The sequence below is a fragment of the Ooceraea biroi genome, chromosome 9 (assembly GCF_003672135.1).
Source record: "Ooceraea biroi isolate clonal line C1 chromosome 9, Obir_v5.4, whole genome shotgun sequence".
In the NCBI taxonomy this organism is placed as follows: domain Eukaryota; kingdom Metazoa; phylum Arthropoda; class Insecta; order Hymenoptera; family Formicidae; genus Ooceraea; species Ooceraea biroi.
In genome coordinates this window covers 8,023,845-8,039,322 of record NC_039514.1, presented here as the reverse complement: position 1 = coordinate 8,039,322, position 15,478 = coordinate 8,023,845, and the positions used below count along the sequence as shown (strand labels likewise).

The 15,478-nt window shown below is 37.1% G+C and overlaps 2 protein-coding genes across 2 annotated transcripts; both read right to left on the bottom strand.

Annotated features, from left to right (window-relative positions):
• Positions 1-6,158: 6,158 nt before the first annotated feature.
• On the bottom strand, positions 6,159-13,914 carry LOC105281194 (rho GTPase-activating protein 20). The gene is given in 9 exon segments (XM_011342255.3): positions 6,159-7,678; positions 7,680-8,065; positions 8,068-8,677; positions 8,814-9,119; positions 9,197-9,861; positions 10,284-10,410; positions 10,509-10,726; positions 10,949-11,104; positions 13,781-13,914. Coding segments are annotated over 8 exon segments (2,625 nt in total). The 5' UTR covers positions 11,102-11,104; positions 13,781-13,914; the 3' UTR covers positions 6,159-7,518.
• On the bottom strand, positions 12,610-14,630 carry LOC105281200 (DNL-type zinc finger protein). The gene has a single exon (XM_011342266.2). It carries the CDS (start codon positions 14,373-14,375, stop codon positions 13,857-13,859), a length of 519 nt encoding a protein of 172 aa, XP_011340568.1. The 5' UTR covers positions 14,376-14,630; the 3' UTR covers positions 12,610-13,856.
• Positions 14,631-15,478: the final 848 nt, after the last annotated feature.

The window sequence follows — 15,478 nt, the reverse complement described above, 5'->3', positions numbered from 1 at the left end:
TACGCGAGTGCCAATATTTTCCAGAAAAAAAATGTCTGTGTATCTCAAGACGAAAATGTTATTGTATGTAGATAAGATATATATATATATATATATATATATATGATTTATATATATGATTTATATATATGATTTATTTGAACGATCTACGCGAAATTTGATATAAATATGTAAATATTTTGATACACAAATGTTTTTGTAAAAATATATGTTTGTGAAGGTGATTAATAGATCATCACAATTGAATTTGTACTTGTAGATATTTAATGTTATTCTGATGCAATTTACCATATATTTATAATGAGTCTCCAATTCAGTTCAGCCGATTGTTTTAATGCTTTGCGAATTATTTTATGGAATTGGAATTCTAAACGATATCAAAAAGCAGAAAATTTCGTATTTAAGACGTTATATCTCAATATGCATAAATACGTATCTTATTCTTAATTCTAACTTAACATCGAATCTACAATGTGAGGTAATAGTTTATACGTTATGTATAATGACCATTTTTTATTATATAGATGAACGAATGTAAATCGTATGTGCCCAGCAAACAAAATGCGAGCAATATGTTAGCAGATTGGCAACAGATTTCCACAAAAGTTGCTAGCAGATTGGCATCCGTTATGTCCGCATACGGCTTATAATCTGTTAGCAGATCCTGCTTACAGAATCTGAGAGCAGATCAGCGGCAGAAACCGAGCAGACTCTGCTAACAAGACTCAAAGTCAGATTGTCGACAGAAACCGAGCAAGATCTACGCGCGCGGAATCTGACGGCAGATTGACAGCAGAAACCGAATAGAATCTGCAGCTTTTGGCCATTCATATTTACGATATACAGGGTGAGTCACAAAGATGGGTACTCCTGAATATCTAAGAGGGGTTACGTTGTTGAAAGAAATGTTATATACGAAAGTTGTAGGGTTCAGAGGGGGACACCTGATGGTCACCTTGACTCTGACCTTGGAGTCAAATTTAGGGTTCATGTGAAGGTCAACTTTGTTTTCTTAAATGGAACTCCTTATAAAATATTGCATATTTAGATTCTACGGGAAAAAACAAGTAAATTTTATCTGAAACATTTCTTTAAAAAATGCTTCTATCAAAAGTTATAAGCATTTAAACCTTAAAGTAGAATGCATTGAAATTAATGATAAATTAAATAAAAGACTTTATCGTTTTGTTCTTTTACTTTATTAAATGTTCGAACTGGTGTCCATTAACATCTAAACACTTATTAATTCTTCTTACAAAACTTTGCCTAACTCTAAATAACATTTCTGGGATCACGCTAGCGCAAGCTTCACGTATTCTTTCTTTTAAGTCTTCATTCTTTGCAAGGGTAAACTACAAAAACAATAATGGCCTTAGGGTATGTACTCGATGTTAACGGAAAGAAACATAAACTCACACATTTATCAGAAAATGTTAATACAAATCTATTTAGTTTTGAGCTGGTTTTCATGCTATCAAGTTCGAACATCTCGAACGAAGAATACGTGAAGCTTGGCCCCAGAAATGTTATTTAGAGTTAGGCAAAGTTTTGTAAGAAGAATTAATAAGTGTTTAGATGTTAATGGACACCAGTTCGAACATTTAATAAAGTAAAAGAACAAAACGATAAAGTCTTTTATTTAATTTATCATTAATTTCAATGCATTCTACTTTAAGGTTTAAATGCTTATAACTTTTGATAGAAGCATTTTTTAAAGAAATGTTTCAGATAAAATTTACTTGTTTTTTCCCGTAGAATCCAAATATGCAACGTTTTATAGGAGGTTCCATTTAAGAAAACAAAGTTGACCTTCACATGAGCCCTAAATTTGACTCCAAGGTCAGAGTCAAGGTGACCATCAGGTGTCCCCCTCTGAACCCTACAACTTTCGTGTATAACATTTCTTTCAACAACGTAACTCCTCTTAGATATTCAGTGGTACCCATCTTTGTGACTCACCCTGTATGTTAAAGCATGTGTTTACTTTTAACACACTATAAATTGGCATTTTATATTACATTTTTATTATTAGCATTTATATATGTGTTAAAAGAACGCATTAGTTTGTGTGTTAAATTAAAGTACATTTGGCTTGATGTGTCTTTCTGACAGTTCGTTGCATAATCTCTCTCTTATTGTTAATTTATTCTAATCTGAAGTCCGAATTTTGCTTTCGAACTTCAGATTGCTTGCGGCGTGCGTGAACTACATGGACGTTGTCCATGGGAGCCTCTGTGCCGCAAGTGCAAAAATTTTCAGAAAAATTAATCATGCCAATTATCATGCCAAGGCGCATATATTAACTTATAACTGTTAGGCTAAATCTTAACATCGAGTAAGAACTCGATGTGTGCACCGCATAGCGGTGCGAAGCGAAAACGCATATTCCTAGCCATGTAAATTTGAATAGTGTCAAAAGCTGCAGATCCTGTTCGGTTTCTGCTGCCAATCTGCTGTTAGACTCCGCGCGCGCAGATCTTGCTCGGTTTCTGCTGCCAATCTGCCGTTAGATTCCGCGTGCGCAAATCTTGCTCGGTTTCTGTCGACAATATGACTTCAAGCCATCCCAGTGTTTTAAAGACGTCTTTGGGACATGTCCTAAAGACTTCGAAAATCGAGTCATAAGACGTCCTTAAGGACGCAAAAAAGATGCCTTTCTGACAATTTCGTAAGACGTCTTAGCAATTTCATGACGACTTTAAGACATCTTTAAGACGACATAATGTTGTCTGGGATGTTTGCAGATTCTGCTCGATTTCTGCCGCCAATCTGTTCTTAGATTTTGTGAGCAAGCTCTGTTACATGGTATTTGTCGAATTAATCGTTAATAACAACTTCTGTATCAAATTTGTTGTCTTTTGGCTGGCAATAGTTGATAGCAGATAGTTGGCATCATCTGCTTTCGGCAGACTTGGCTCTCTGGGTGATAACGGTATTCAAAAATAAAAAGATATTATCTTATGTATATTTTTTTATTTGCATAATTTCTTTTATGAAATTGTATATAGAGTATGTATCGTTATCATTTGAAGAACTTCGTTGGAAAGCCGTTTCTAAAATAATGTATCCTTTGTGTCACAAGTGATCTGCTGTTAGGAACATGAATTGTAATTGAAATAACATGTGGACATTTGTTGACGCTAGTTGAGCCTATTTTGGAACATACAAACACAACGGAAAATTAAGTTTTAAGGGTAAATATTATTATATAATACTATACTATATTTTTATGTGAATAAATATATGTATTACTAAAAGTACATTAAGGAATTTGTAAAATATATGCAAAGTTGATGCTTATATTATGGAATTTTCCATTTTGCATTTCTTTCATACTCGCAAATGTCAATTATAATATGTGTCAAATGTCAAGTGCAAGTAACAATTCGTAATCTGCAGACAAATTCTCCATATCTTACCATATTTTTATATACATGTATACAGGGTACCTTATTGACTGCATACTATTATATATTTACTTTTAATCATTAATATCTCCGTTAATATTGCGAAAATCACAAAATGGTAGAGAACTTTTTTGTTCAGCTAAGTCTAATAGGCTATGTGCTAATAGGTGGTATGCGAGTAATGAGACACCCTGTATATGTATATATACCCAGTAAGCAAAATGATAGCAGTCTGTCGGCAGATTGGTAACAGATTTAATCAGAATATGTTAGCAGACTGACATCAACTGCGTCCTCATAGGGCTCGCTATTATACGTTTAAACGGAAACACGTTTACACGTATAATTAGCATATCCGTTCATTAGAAACGTTTACCCGAATATACGTGTTTTAAGGTATTATACGTATAAACGGAAAACGTTTACAAGTATATTAAACATTTATCTGTTTATAATCGCGCCTTACGTATAAACATTTTTCTACAAGTAAACATTTTTCTCCACCTCTTATTTTTAATTTCATTGGTTCGTCATTGGCCGTTAATTATCCATTAAACATATCCGTATCTTTTTGCCATAAAATCTACAAGATTTCGTCAAAAAATACGCCGGCCCTTTAAAGTTTAAAGAAGAAATTGTAAGAGTATATATTGGGTTGGCCAAAAAGTAATTGCGTTTTTTTCCAATAGATGAACATACATATCTTGAAATGTAACTAACTTCATTCTAAACCGCAAATTCATTATGTAGATTAACAACTCACAGTTCAAGCTTGTTTTAGAAAAAGAAAGTACACGATTTCGTTAACAATTGTTTGTTTGCCGTCGATTTCAAAATGGAAAATCAAAAAGAACATTTTCGTCATATTTTGTTTTATTACTTCCGAAAAGGGAAAAACGCTGTGCAAGCTCATCAAAAGTTATGTCATGTATATGGCGAAGATGCTTTAAAACTGCGGCAGTGTCAAAATTGGTTTACTAAATTTCGATCTGGAGATTTTAATGTGAAAGATGCACCACGCTCAGGAAGGCCAATCGAAATTGATGATGACAAAATAAAAGCACTGATCGATTCCAATCGGCGTTTAACGACACGAGAAATTGCTGAGAATCTTAACATATCGAAATCGAGTGTTGAGAACCATTTAAAACGACTTGGATACATTAGTAAGCTTGATATTTGGGTAGCACATGAGCTCAAAGAAATTCATCTACTAAGCGTATTGACATCTGCGATTCTCTTTTGAAACGTGAGGAAAATGATCGATTTTTGAAACGTATGATAACAGGCGACGAAAAATCGATCGTTTACAACAACGTCAAACGAAAAAGATCGTGGAGCAAGCGTGATGAACCTGCTGAAAGCACTTGAAAAGCAGATATTCACCAAAGAAAGATTATGCTGTCAGTCTGGTGAGACTTTAAAGGTATTGTGTATTTTGAGCTGCTTGCAAGGAATCGAACCATTAATTCAGACGTATACTGTCGTCAACTGGATAAATTAAATGATGCCATCAAACAGAAACGTCGAGAATTGGTGAATCGCAAAGGTGTTGTGTTTCACCATGATAACGCTAGACCACATACAAGTTTGGTCACTCGTCAAAAATTGTTGCAGCTTGGATGGGATGTGTTACCATGATGTTACCACATCCACCATATTCGCCAGACCTGGCACCATCAGATTACCATTTGTTTCATTCTTTGCAAAACGCCTTGAATGGTAAAACCTTTACTGCTGATGAGGATATCAAATCGTTGTTGGAATTGTTTTTTGCTGAAAAAGATAAGAACTTTTTTGAGCGCGGAATCTTGAAGTTGCCTGAAAAATGACAAAAGATAATCAAACAAAATGGACAATATATTGTTTAATAAAGTTTTTGTTTCCCATGAAAAATTCGCCTTTTATTTATATAAAAAAACGCAATTACTTTTTGGCCAACCCAATATAACGTATAATAAACGTATAATAAATTGATAATAATTTAAATTGCGCTATACTGGCAAAGTGTAGATGGTAGGACAATATTTTTGTGCATTAGATGCAATGATTATTAGGAATCTATTTTTCTACACTTTGCCAGTATAGCGCAATTTAAATTATTATCAATTAAATAAAGTTTCTGGCGATTCAAAAATATCCCAGACAACACGCATGTCGAAATGACATCTTAAAGACGACATAATGTTGTCTGGGTATAGATATATAAACGTATAATAAACGTATAATAATCGTATAATAAACGTTTAAACGTTTACCCACAAGTAAACGTTTTTCTAGAAATAAGTGTAAACGGATAAACGTTTAACGTTTACACGTATATTCGATAAACAAAATAAAATCAGAGCCCTAGTCCTCATTCAGCTCATATTCTGACAACAGATCTATATAACATACTCAGACAACAGATTGGTGATAGAAGTCGAACAGAGTACGCGCAACAGATTCTGTTAGCAGGTCCTGCGCGGTTTCTGCCGTCTATCTACGCTCAGGTGTTGTGCGCGTCTGTTCGACTTCTATCACCAATCTGTTGTCTGAGTATGTTATATAGATTTTGTTATACTTTTGTTGGCTTTCTGTTAACATTATATGATATATCAAATCCGGCATGCAATCTGTACTACTTCTGCCGACAAACTTTGTAGCAAATACTTGCAGGATCTGCTCTCGACAGATTTGGCTGTTGGGTATGTATATATATACATATACATACATCTTGATTGTTATACATATCATAAAAGTTTAACGATATAAAAGATGACAGTTTACAGATTTTAATATATACAAAGAGCGACAAGTATAACACTTCAACGTTTATTATATATATCTATAGCCGTTAAGAATATAATCGCACTTGTCTTCGTAAACGCAAAGCGTTTTGTGTTCTCGAAAATCATATATCGTGATTGTCAGACACAAAATACTACCATATAGTATTTCGACATACTCATCTTCTAATCACTCTTGCTCAATCCGCGCAAAATTTTATGAACAAACGCGGAAAAGAACACATTTCGAAAAGTACATTTTTTCCGTCCATGCTTCTGTTAAAAGACAGTTACGAACGTGTTTCTATAACACATACATACGTCTAAAAAGTGATCGATCACTGGAAGTAGTACCACCATGAACTTAAAATCAGCTCGAAATTGGTTATGGAAAACCAGTTATATAAGACATTTTGCAGACTTTTTATTCCATTGCAATTATTTTTCTGACCGATTCTGGCTTCCTGAAAACGTAAAAAATCCCAAGAACGTACGACTTGGTAAAAAAGTAATTTGCAAAAATAAAAACTTCCACTAATTAACGCGCTATAAAATATACCGCCGAGCGTGCGGCTCATCGCACACTCATCGAACGCATTATTATGGCTATTAATGCATTGTTAGTACACATCCTCGATTCTCTCACGTCTCTCGAAAAAAACTTTATTCGTCTCTGCTTTTATTAATATTTTTACAAATGTTATTTACGTAAGAAAAGAATTACTTGTAGTATCGTTTCGGCGATAGTATTGTCCGTCACTTAGTTTACGCTTAGTAAGCTACTTATATGCGAATACTAAGCCTACCAAGATATTATGAATTAATGCTTGTGGAAGCACCCTGAATCACTGAATGACAGCCACAGATCTGGATCCTCGATCAGCATTTTTAGCCTTGAACACGATCATATAAATTGACATCTAGTCTACTTACACAAAACAACTCAAATCAACGTAGATGAAAGTTGTACGAACGCATTCAGCGCTAAGAGACGAGGATGCGGATCAGAATTTATTGTCGATTAAGCGTCAACAGACAGCGAATCCCACTGCCCACTGTCATCTCAGGCATACGCTCTGTCTCGTTACCACTAACAATAAGTTTGATCAATGAAAGACGACAAGTGTTCGTCGTTTTTTTTAAGAAAGAATCGCAATGACGCGCTTTAAGACGCTAACAAAATCTTCAATCTTTCTATCATTCGCGATACTACAGCGTTTCGATTTGGACTAGGTTCAGTCGTCGTAGAAAACCCACGACGCGGATATCATAACACGCCGGAATCAATGATAATATGGGGGGGGGGGTCTCTTGACAATCACGAGGCGACCTGGGTCGACTGTTCAGACGTAGCTCTCGTCGTCGATGACAGATCTGTCGAAGCCTAAATGCCTCGTGGTAATGGGGGCGCGGGGTTGCGGTGGCGGTCGGTAGGGCGGCGGCGGCGGCAGAGATCTAGATCTACCCGCGACCTTGTGCCTGTCCTCGAGATTCATGTGCACGCGGTAGATGCCTGAACCTCGGCGGCAGCGGTGGTGGTGTGTCCGGCCACGAGGTCTTCTCCCCCTCGTGCTCGTCCTCGTTGAGATCGACTACCGTGCCCTTGTACGAATCGCTCATGTCCGATCATTCGTATTCGCCCCGCGGCTCTTCGTTCTTGCAGAACTTGAACACTTCCATGTATATGTGCTTGATGCTCTCGTACTCCTCGCACAGCTTCTGATGACGCACTAGACAACGAGCGGCTTTCTGCTCCGGCGTTTCCCGAGTCACGGGATACTGGCGACCGGCACACGAAACCTTGTATTCATTATAAGCCTCTTTCTCTTTCTGGTACTCGCTGTAACCGTCCTTCTTCTTGAACTCGTAGCAATCGCTATCACTGGATCGACACGCGCTGGATCGCCGCCTCGAATATCCTGCTGCGAACTCTTGCTGTCGTAATCCTCCGACAATGCGTCGTAGCTCACGTTCAACTGCCTGCTCCGATAAGTCTTGCAGTTCTCCACGTTCTCCTTCATGTCCTGCCTGAGATATTCCGTCTCGTAGATATCTTTGTCACCGAATCTCTCCTTCCTGTGCTCGTGTTCGTCCAGCTTGTTCGTCCTGGACGTTCTCTTGAGCTGCGCCCGCAGCCAGTCCTGCCGCTGGAAGTTCGGATTGGGGTAACCCGCGTTGCTCTTCTCCTCCCTGAAGCTGTGCTCCGCGCCGTTCGCGTGGGTGTGATTGCCCGACGTGTAGCCGTTCAATCTCTCTTCCCAGCCACATCTGTAAACCGACACGTAGGATTTGCTGCTGATCTTGTCCTCCTTCGCGAGGGGCTTGTCCTCGCGGTAGTTACTGGACGACGAGGCGTTCGGGGCCGAATCCTCGGAGCCTACGGGCGACTCCGGGATGAATAACTGACAGTCCGACAAGGTCAAGCCCGAGTTCCTCGACAAGGACATCGGATCCCTACGTGGCGCCTCCGTCAGATCCAGGCTATCCAAGGATATCCCACACCTGCACCATTAGGAACTTATCAGTGAAAAATAAATGTAATTATTTTAGTTAAATATATATATATATAAATAAACAATACAGGCAAATGTTAAGCGTGGGTGTACAATTAAACGTGTTATAACACGTTGTGATATACTCACAGTGAAGACTGTCGGTGCTCTCTTCGGCTCCGCTGTCGCTACGTGTATCTTCCCCGAGGAGCTGCGTGACGCCGGCTCCGAACAGATCCTCGCAGTGGCGGATCAACATTTCCGTAATTATTGGAATCGCCCTGCTCTGATTCACCGTCGGATTCGAGGACCAAAGTAAACTCGGGCCGCAGCAGACGCCCAGGTTACTGGCGCACATGAGATTACGCTTCGACCGTCTTGCCACGTGATGCAACACGCAGATCACATGCGAGAGTAACGTGTAATTCGCCTTTGGCAGTTTATCTAGAATGCTGAAATTGTTTTCTTTCAGTCATTGTATCATTTTCCGATTAAAGATAATTCGTTCGAAATATATTACGATGAATACCTTTTAATAGTTTGAACGAGATTTGGCGTGTCCAGGCTCTCCATCCAGAGAGGAAACAGGTGAGAGGTCAAGAGGGGATCCGGTAGTGACCTCAAAAAGTCCTTCAGCAGAGACGCCACCGTTACAACCGGCGCGTCCTCCAGACAGCTGAGATCTCCCGTGGACTCGATTTGATCCCGCAACTCGCGGACGTTTCGGAGGTTCGCGGACTTGCGAAAAATTCCCTGCGTGAACGGGCCCTTGGCGAATAGTTGCTGCAGCATCACCAAAACGGGTTTCGGTAAACCATTCTCATCCAGCCGGGACAGATTCACGCCGAAAAGGCTGGGATTCAGCGACAGCGAGCGGTGCAACAGATCGGTTATCTTCGATCGATTATTCTTTTTCACGGGCGACTTCATAACAGGTCGAAGGATAAAGTGGCATGGATCGTGACCGCTCTTGTTGCAGTGCTCCAGATCGAAGCCTTCCTCCGCCGACAGAATGTGTCGCAGGCTCGACATCTTCACGACGAACGGCCGCTCGTGACCTATCAGCGGGTACGGCGCCTCGTCCGGGAACGTTCGGGCCCACAGCTGGAAGGGTCCCTGCAGATCCCACAGCGGCATCGCCATGCTCAGGCAGGTATGCGCCGTCATCTCGGAGCCGACCATGATCGTCTTGCACTGCAAAGTGTAAAATGGCACGTATGTATTCTCCCTTCGCAGCCACGACGTTACAAAGAGTCGAATAATAATGCGCGACGCTATTCGTCGAGGCTTGTTTACCGACGATAGACAGCATTTACCTAACGGAAATTCATTTGCAATCTCGGCGGCTTATATCTATGCGACGTCGATGAATTATCAACGGTGATTTAAGTAATGCCAGCACAATGAGCGCGGCTCGATAGTCGACGCGACGCAGCGATTCTAACTCGACATTGACGTTCGTGACGTATAAAAGACGCCTCTCTCTAGAGGAAGAATATCTCCGGGAAGGCCGAGGAGCTCGATTGAGCTCCGCGGATTCGTGGATACACGAAGAATGAACCGCAGAGGTGTGACCGCAAATGTGTCTGCACGCGTGAAAAGGCAGGTGCACTTACGTATTCGTTGTTCGTGTCGCTGTCGTGATACACGATTTGAATGTTCGTATGCGGCGGCTTCTTCATGCTTTCTTCTCGCACGAGCTCGTTCAGACGTCCCCACCAGAGATCCCGCGCCGCGGCAGTCCTGGGAAAAGTTCATTAAATCGTGACAACGATAAAGTTTTCATTTCATACTTTGCGACGTACATAATTGTCAAGCGCGAAATAGAAAATTCTACTTACATGAAAGTGGCTACGACATTCGTAGTGGGCCAACCGAGGACGAAGCTAGTGTCCGCGAACTTGCTGGTCTCCGCCACATCCTCTATGTGACCCGCCGTGAGCCAGAGCTCGCTCATTCTCACCGACTGCTTTAGCTTGAAGTTCCCGCCGCTACGAGCTTTCGCGATGAGCAGGAGATCAGTAAAGGGAAAGAGGTGCCTCTCCTGAGATTGCATGCCCTACAATTTACAAGTAATTTTACAATTAATAAGTAAAATCGTGATAAAAACAAATTTTAAATAAATGTAATTTTATGTAATCTCTTTATTAATAAAAATTTTAAAAATCGCTTGAACTCGCTCGAGCTTTATTCAAGTAATATAAATTAATTTTATTTTACAAAGTTCAAAGAGATTTAATATTTTTTGATAAATATAATGATGAAAGGAGATTCTTCATACCGTAGTGAACTGAACTGGTGTCTCTAAAAGAAAGGTTCTAGCTGGTGATTTCAAAGATGGAGGGCTATTCGGACTATTCGTAATCCTCTGAGAGATCCCTCTCGTCAGCTTGGCTGTATTACCACTATTTCTTTTGCCTAATAAATTCTTCATCTTCTGGAAACAACGAGCAATCGATTATCTTCGCGACCATAAAATTTTTCTTCCAACAATTTAAACGATCGAAGAATTTCACGAGGTTTCGAAAGCGCTAAATTTAGCTGCCACATCTGATTACGTGTCGCGCACGCCAAACACGGTACGCGCGCAAAGAATTAACGGTTACACTCGAAAAATATCACTACCAAATTTGTCGGTAAGCGATAAGTCTCCAAGGCGTTACAGTACAAGACCCGAATGTGCTCTCACGGCGAATAGAACGGAGCGATTAACATACGTCGGCTTATTAGATTCTTTAACGTGTCCCAACATCACATCTTCTATTCTTCTCTATATTCTCTTTCCCGTTACGAAATCACTTCTGGTGATCCCTCACCGGCGATCATTATATACATATATAAGGTTTTAATTTGGATTTGGGGGGGGGGAGGTATTACATTGTGAGATGGGTTTATTTTATTGTATACGAAAAAAAAATTATATATGTATGAAAAAATTTAATTTTTGTTTGGTAAAGTCTAGTTTATAATTATGATGTGTGGATAAAGTTACCCCAGATAGCAGAGAGAGTTCAAAAAGAATTCATTTGTCATGTCACCAATTTTGAGTTCATTTTCAGTTGCAAAAAGAGTTCTTAGAATTCTTTTGAATTCTTTTTGCATCTGAAAATGAACTCAGAATTGGTGACATACAAGTGAATTCTTTTTGAACTCTCTCTGCTATCTGGGACATTAATTAAAAACATTAAATAAATATTATTGAAGAGTTTAAATAATTTAAAAATAAAATAAGTGGCAATTAGATTAGGCAAACTTATGGGAGTAAGTAACAGTACATTATATTTATATAAATTTAGTGCCAGCAATTGTGGTTAAACTAAATTAAAGAAAACAATATATTGAATTAATTGATAAGATTCGCAGAAAAAATTAGTAAGGAAAAATTATTGGTAATTTTTATATTAAAAATTTTATGGTGAAATATTAAATTTAGTAATTAAATAATTATTATTAGAAGGAATATGAATTTAGCAAATTTGTATGTTAAATTAGGATTTGATACTCTATTATAGTATTTAAAATTGGGTTTGAATATAGTAGTAGGATTTAATATTTGAAATTGAAAGAATTTGGCGGTATTTTATAAGTTCAGGAGGGCTTGTTTATTAATTAATAATCCACAATTAGAGTAACCTAAATTTTTATTTAATGTATTGTTGTATGTGAATTTATTTTTAGAAGATATATGAATATAATATTTATTAAGGAAATAGCAGTTCAAAGCAAAGTGTAGAATGTTAAGGTTTAAATAAATTACATTTTACTTCTTAGATTTTAAAAAATTAAAAATTTAATATTTAAAATTTTCCGATTTGAAAGTAAATTAACTTATAGTAGTTAGTTGAAATTTTTCTAAACGTACATATTGCCCGTTATTCTTATGAAAAGGTTATAGAATTGTAGTAGTGTATACACTATTATATTTATTTTTATTTGTTTTTATTTGGTTATTTTACTAGATTTGTTATTTTGCATTAGTAATATTAAGTTCTTTTTTTTTTAATAAAAAGGGAATATAAACAAGAGAAATCGTAAAAGAGTAAATATATTGGAAACTATATTTAGAAGAAAAAAATTTTAATTAAAAAGTTTAAATTTTAATTAAAATATTTCATTTACAAGATTAATACAAGAAGAGATAATTACTTATATTTATAAGTAAGATTTTAATTTTATATTTATTGTAAGTTATAAATAATATAATTTTTAGAAGAAATGTTATTTTAACTATAAGTTGGTTAAAATTTTTAAACGAAGTTGTGTAAAAATTTAAGTAAGTTTTAGTAATGAAAGTAAAACAATTATGTATAATAAAATATAGTAATGTTAATGATAGATAATAAATTTGAAAAAGAAAAATGTATTTATTGTACTTTGTATCACACAGAATTTTTTAAACTTAAGTTTTTTAAGGAAATTATCTCGAAATTAAAAGAGTTAAAATAAAATAGTAATATGCTAAATATGATAGGTAATGTGTCATTATTATTATGAATATTATTTTAGTAGAGATATTTTAAATCAGTTTAGTGATATCCAATCTTTTTAGTTAAAATGTAATTTTTATATAAAAATTATTAATTAGTAAGTATATTGATAAATATATTAATAGATATATTAATAAATTTTTATATTTTGAATTTAAGGGCTTATCTTTAAATTATTTTTAAAAATTTTGTTTCTATCAATTTTAATATTTATTTATTACTTATTTATTTATTATAGTCCTTGCCTTTTGGCTTAGGACAGACTTTTGGTTCCAATATATACCATATATACATATATAGGGTGGGCCCGAACTTTCCAGCCAAACTTTGAGATCTTATAGGAAATTTAATTCTGTAGAAAAAGAATCCTTGATATTTATAAAAATGTATAAAATAACCATGATTTCAGAAGTGTTTGGGCTTCCTTAACTTTTTAAGGAAGCATTTTTTGGCCCATGTTTATAAGAATCTTTTTGTTTAGAAGTAAATTTCCTATAAGATCTCAAAGTTTGGCCAGAACGTTTGGGCCCACCCTGTATACTTATAAATTCCCTCTATATGTTACTGATGTACAACAAATTGTATAATAAATATGATAAATATAATTGTAATAAATACATGCTTACCTATGAAATTAACTTTGTATTCTCGTTTTTGAAATGATCTAATTGTAAATGTAAAGCATCAGCTTCCAGTTGAGGTTTACTGTTTCTCAATTTTCTCACAACACTTGTTATCATTGTCCAATTCTTTCGTCTCGTTAACGTTCTGTTGAGGAAACTTGTACTCTTCGTTCGTGACAGCTTCATAATAACCATCCACATCATTCATTACTCTTCGTACACTCTCACCCTTTGTTGCCATGATTTTCTCGATATTTATTCCCTTATGTATCTCCGTGAACCATCCTAGATTGTCGGCGATAAGGTGATTGTTCTTGCAGCCATCGCATCTCACTATTATCACTCCTTTGTCATATGCTAACTTCGATATCAGTTTGCTGTTCCTTGTGCTGCATTTTTTGCACGTAAATATCAGTCTCATTTTTCCTTCCAATTTACCTAATTCCTTGCTCTCACTACTACTGTCGTGAAGGAGACGGTTGTGACAGAGTGCCGTGGAACCATTTGGTTTGCAAACGACAGCGTAACGATGGTATGCAGAGTACTGGTTGTATACTGCTCGCCCAGCAAAACGCAACGCTTGTCGAATGGAGAACATATCAAACCTATGTTTCTGATTTTGCTAAATTCAGTTAAACTGTCCTATTATTGCCTGACACAATTTTCAAAATGCAACGCAGTACGAGAATAGTAATAACACTAATAACAGAGAGAAACCTGAGAGCGGCCACCAGCCTCCTAGTATCCCTATAATAAGAGTCTGGACACCGCCTAAGTGATTTCTGATTGGTTCCGCCAATTTATATACAGTAGCTGGCAATAAATTAATATTTGGATACCGTAATACTTGAAAAATAATTAATCTATTTTAATATATAAAAATTGAGAAACTCAAAGAAACTGAGCAGTATCCATGCTATTTATAAAGCAACCCGAATAAGCGTTTCTGGTATATGGCCGCCATAGGGTATGGTCCAGGTCTCGCTACAAATGCTTGGAAGCGTAGTCTATCTTTGTTCTACATTGAATGAGTAATAAAGATAGACTACGCTTCCAAAGCATTTGTAGCGAGACCTGGACCGTACCCATATTCAGTCAAAAATCCTGCCGGTGTCCAGACTCTTATTATAGGGACACTACAGCCTCCTGACGTTTGGCGCCGCCTGACAAAGTGGACGTGAACTAGTTCGTTACACTAGGTGGCCAAAGCACAAACATGGCGTAGCAATGACCAGAGGGTCAATTCTGTATCATTTCACTTGATAAAAAGTACAAAAGTGAGTAAATTTACTACAATATTTAAAATTTTATTGGTTAACACCTAGTGAATTTGCTCACTTTTGTACTTTTCACCAAGTTAAGTAATTACAGAATTGACCCCCAGGCCTAGTTTACACCCAGCCGTTCAATCTCGATTCACTTCGGAGTGAAGTGACATTTTCTGGGTGTAAACACTGTTAATTCAGTTTCATTTCACAAATTAACAGTGTTTACACCCAGAAAATGTTACTTCACTCCGAAGTGAATCGAGATTGGACGGCTGGGTGTAAACTAGGTCTGTGACAGTTTCCACCGAAGCCTTCAATCCGCTCCTGCTTCGGTGCGGATCGCATTTAATGTACTGTTTCCACTGGAAGCGAAGTAGAAGTTTGTTCTTTTCAGCTGCACTGTACTGCACTAGTTCTGAACTAGAACTGGCGA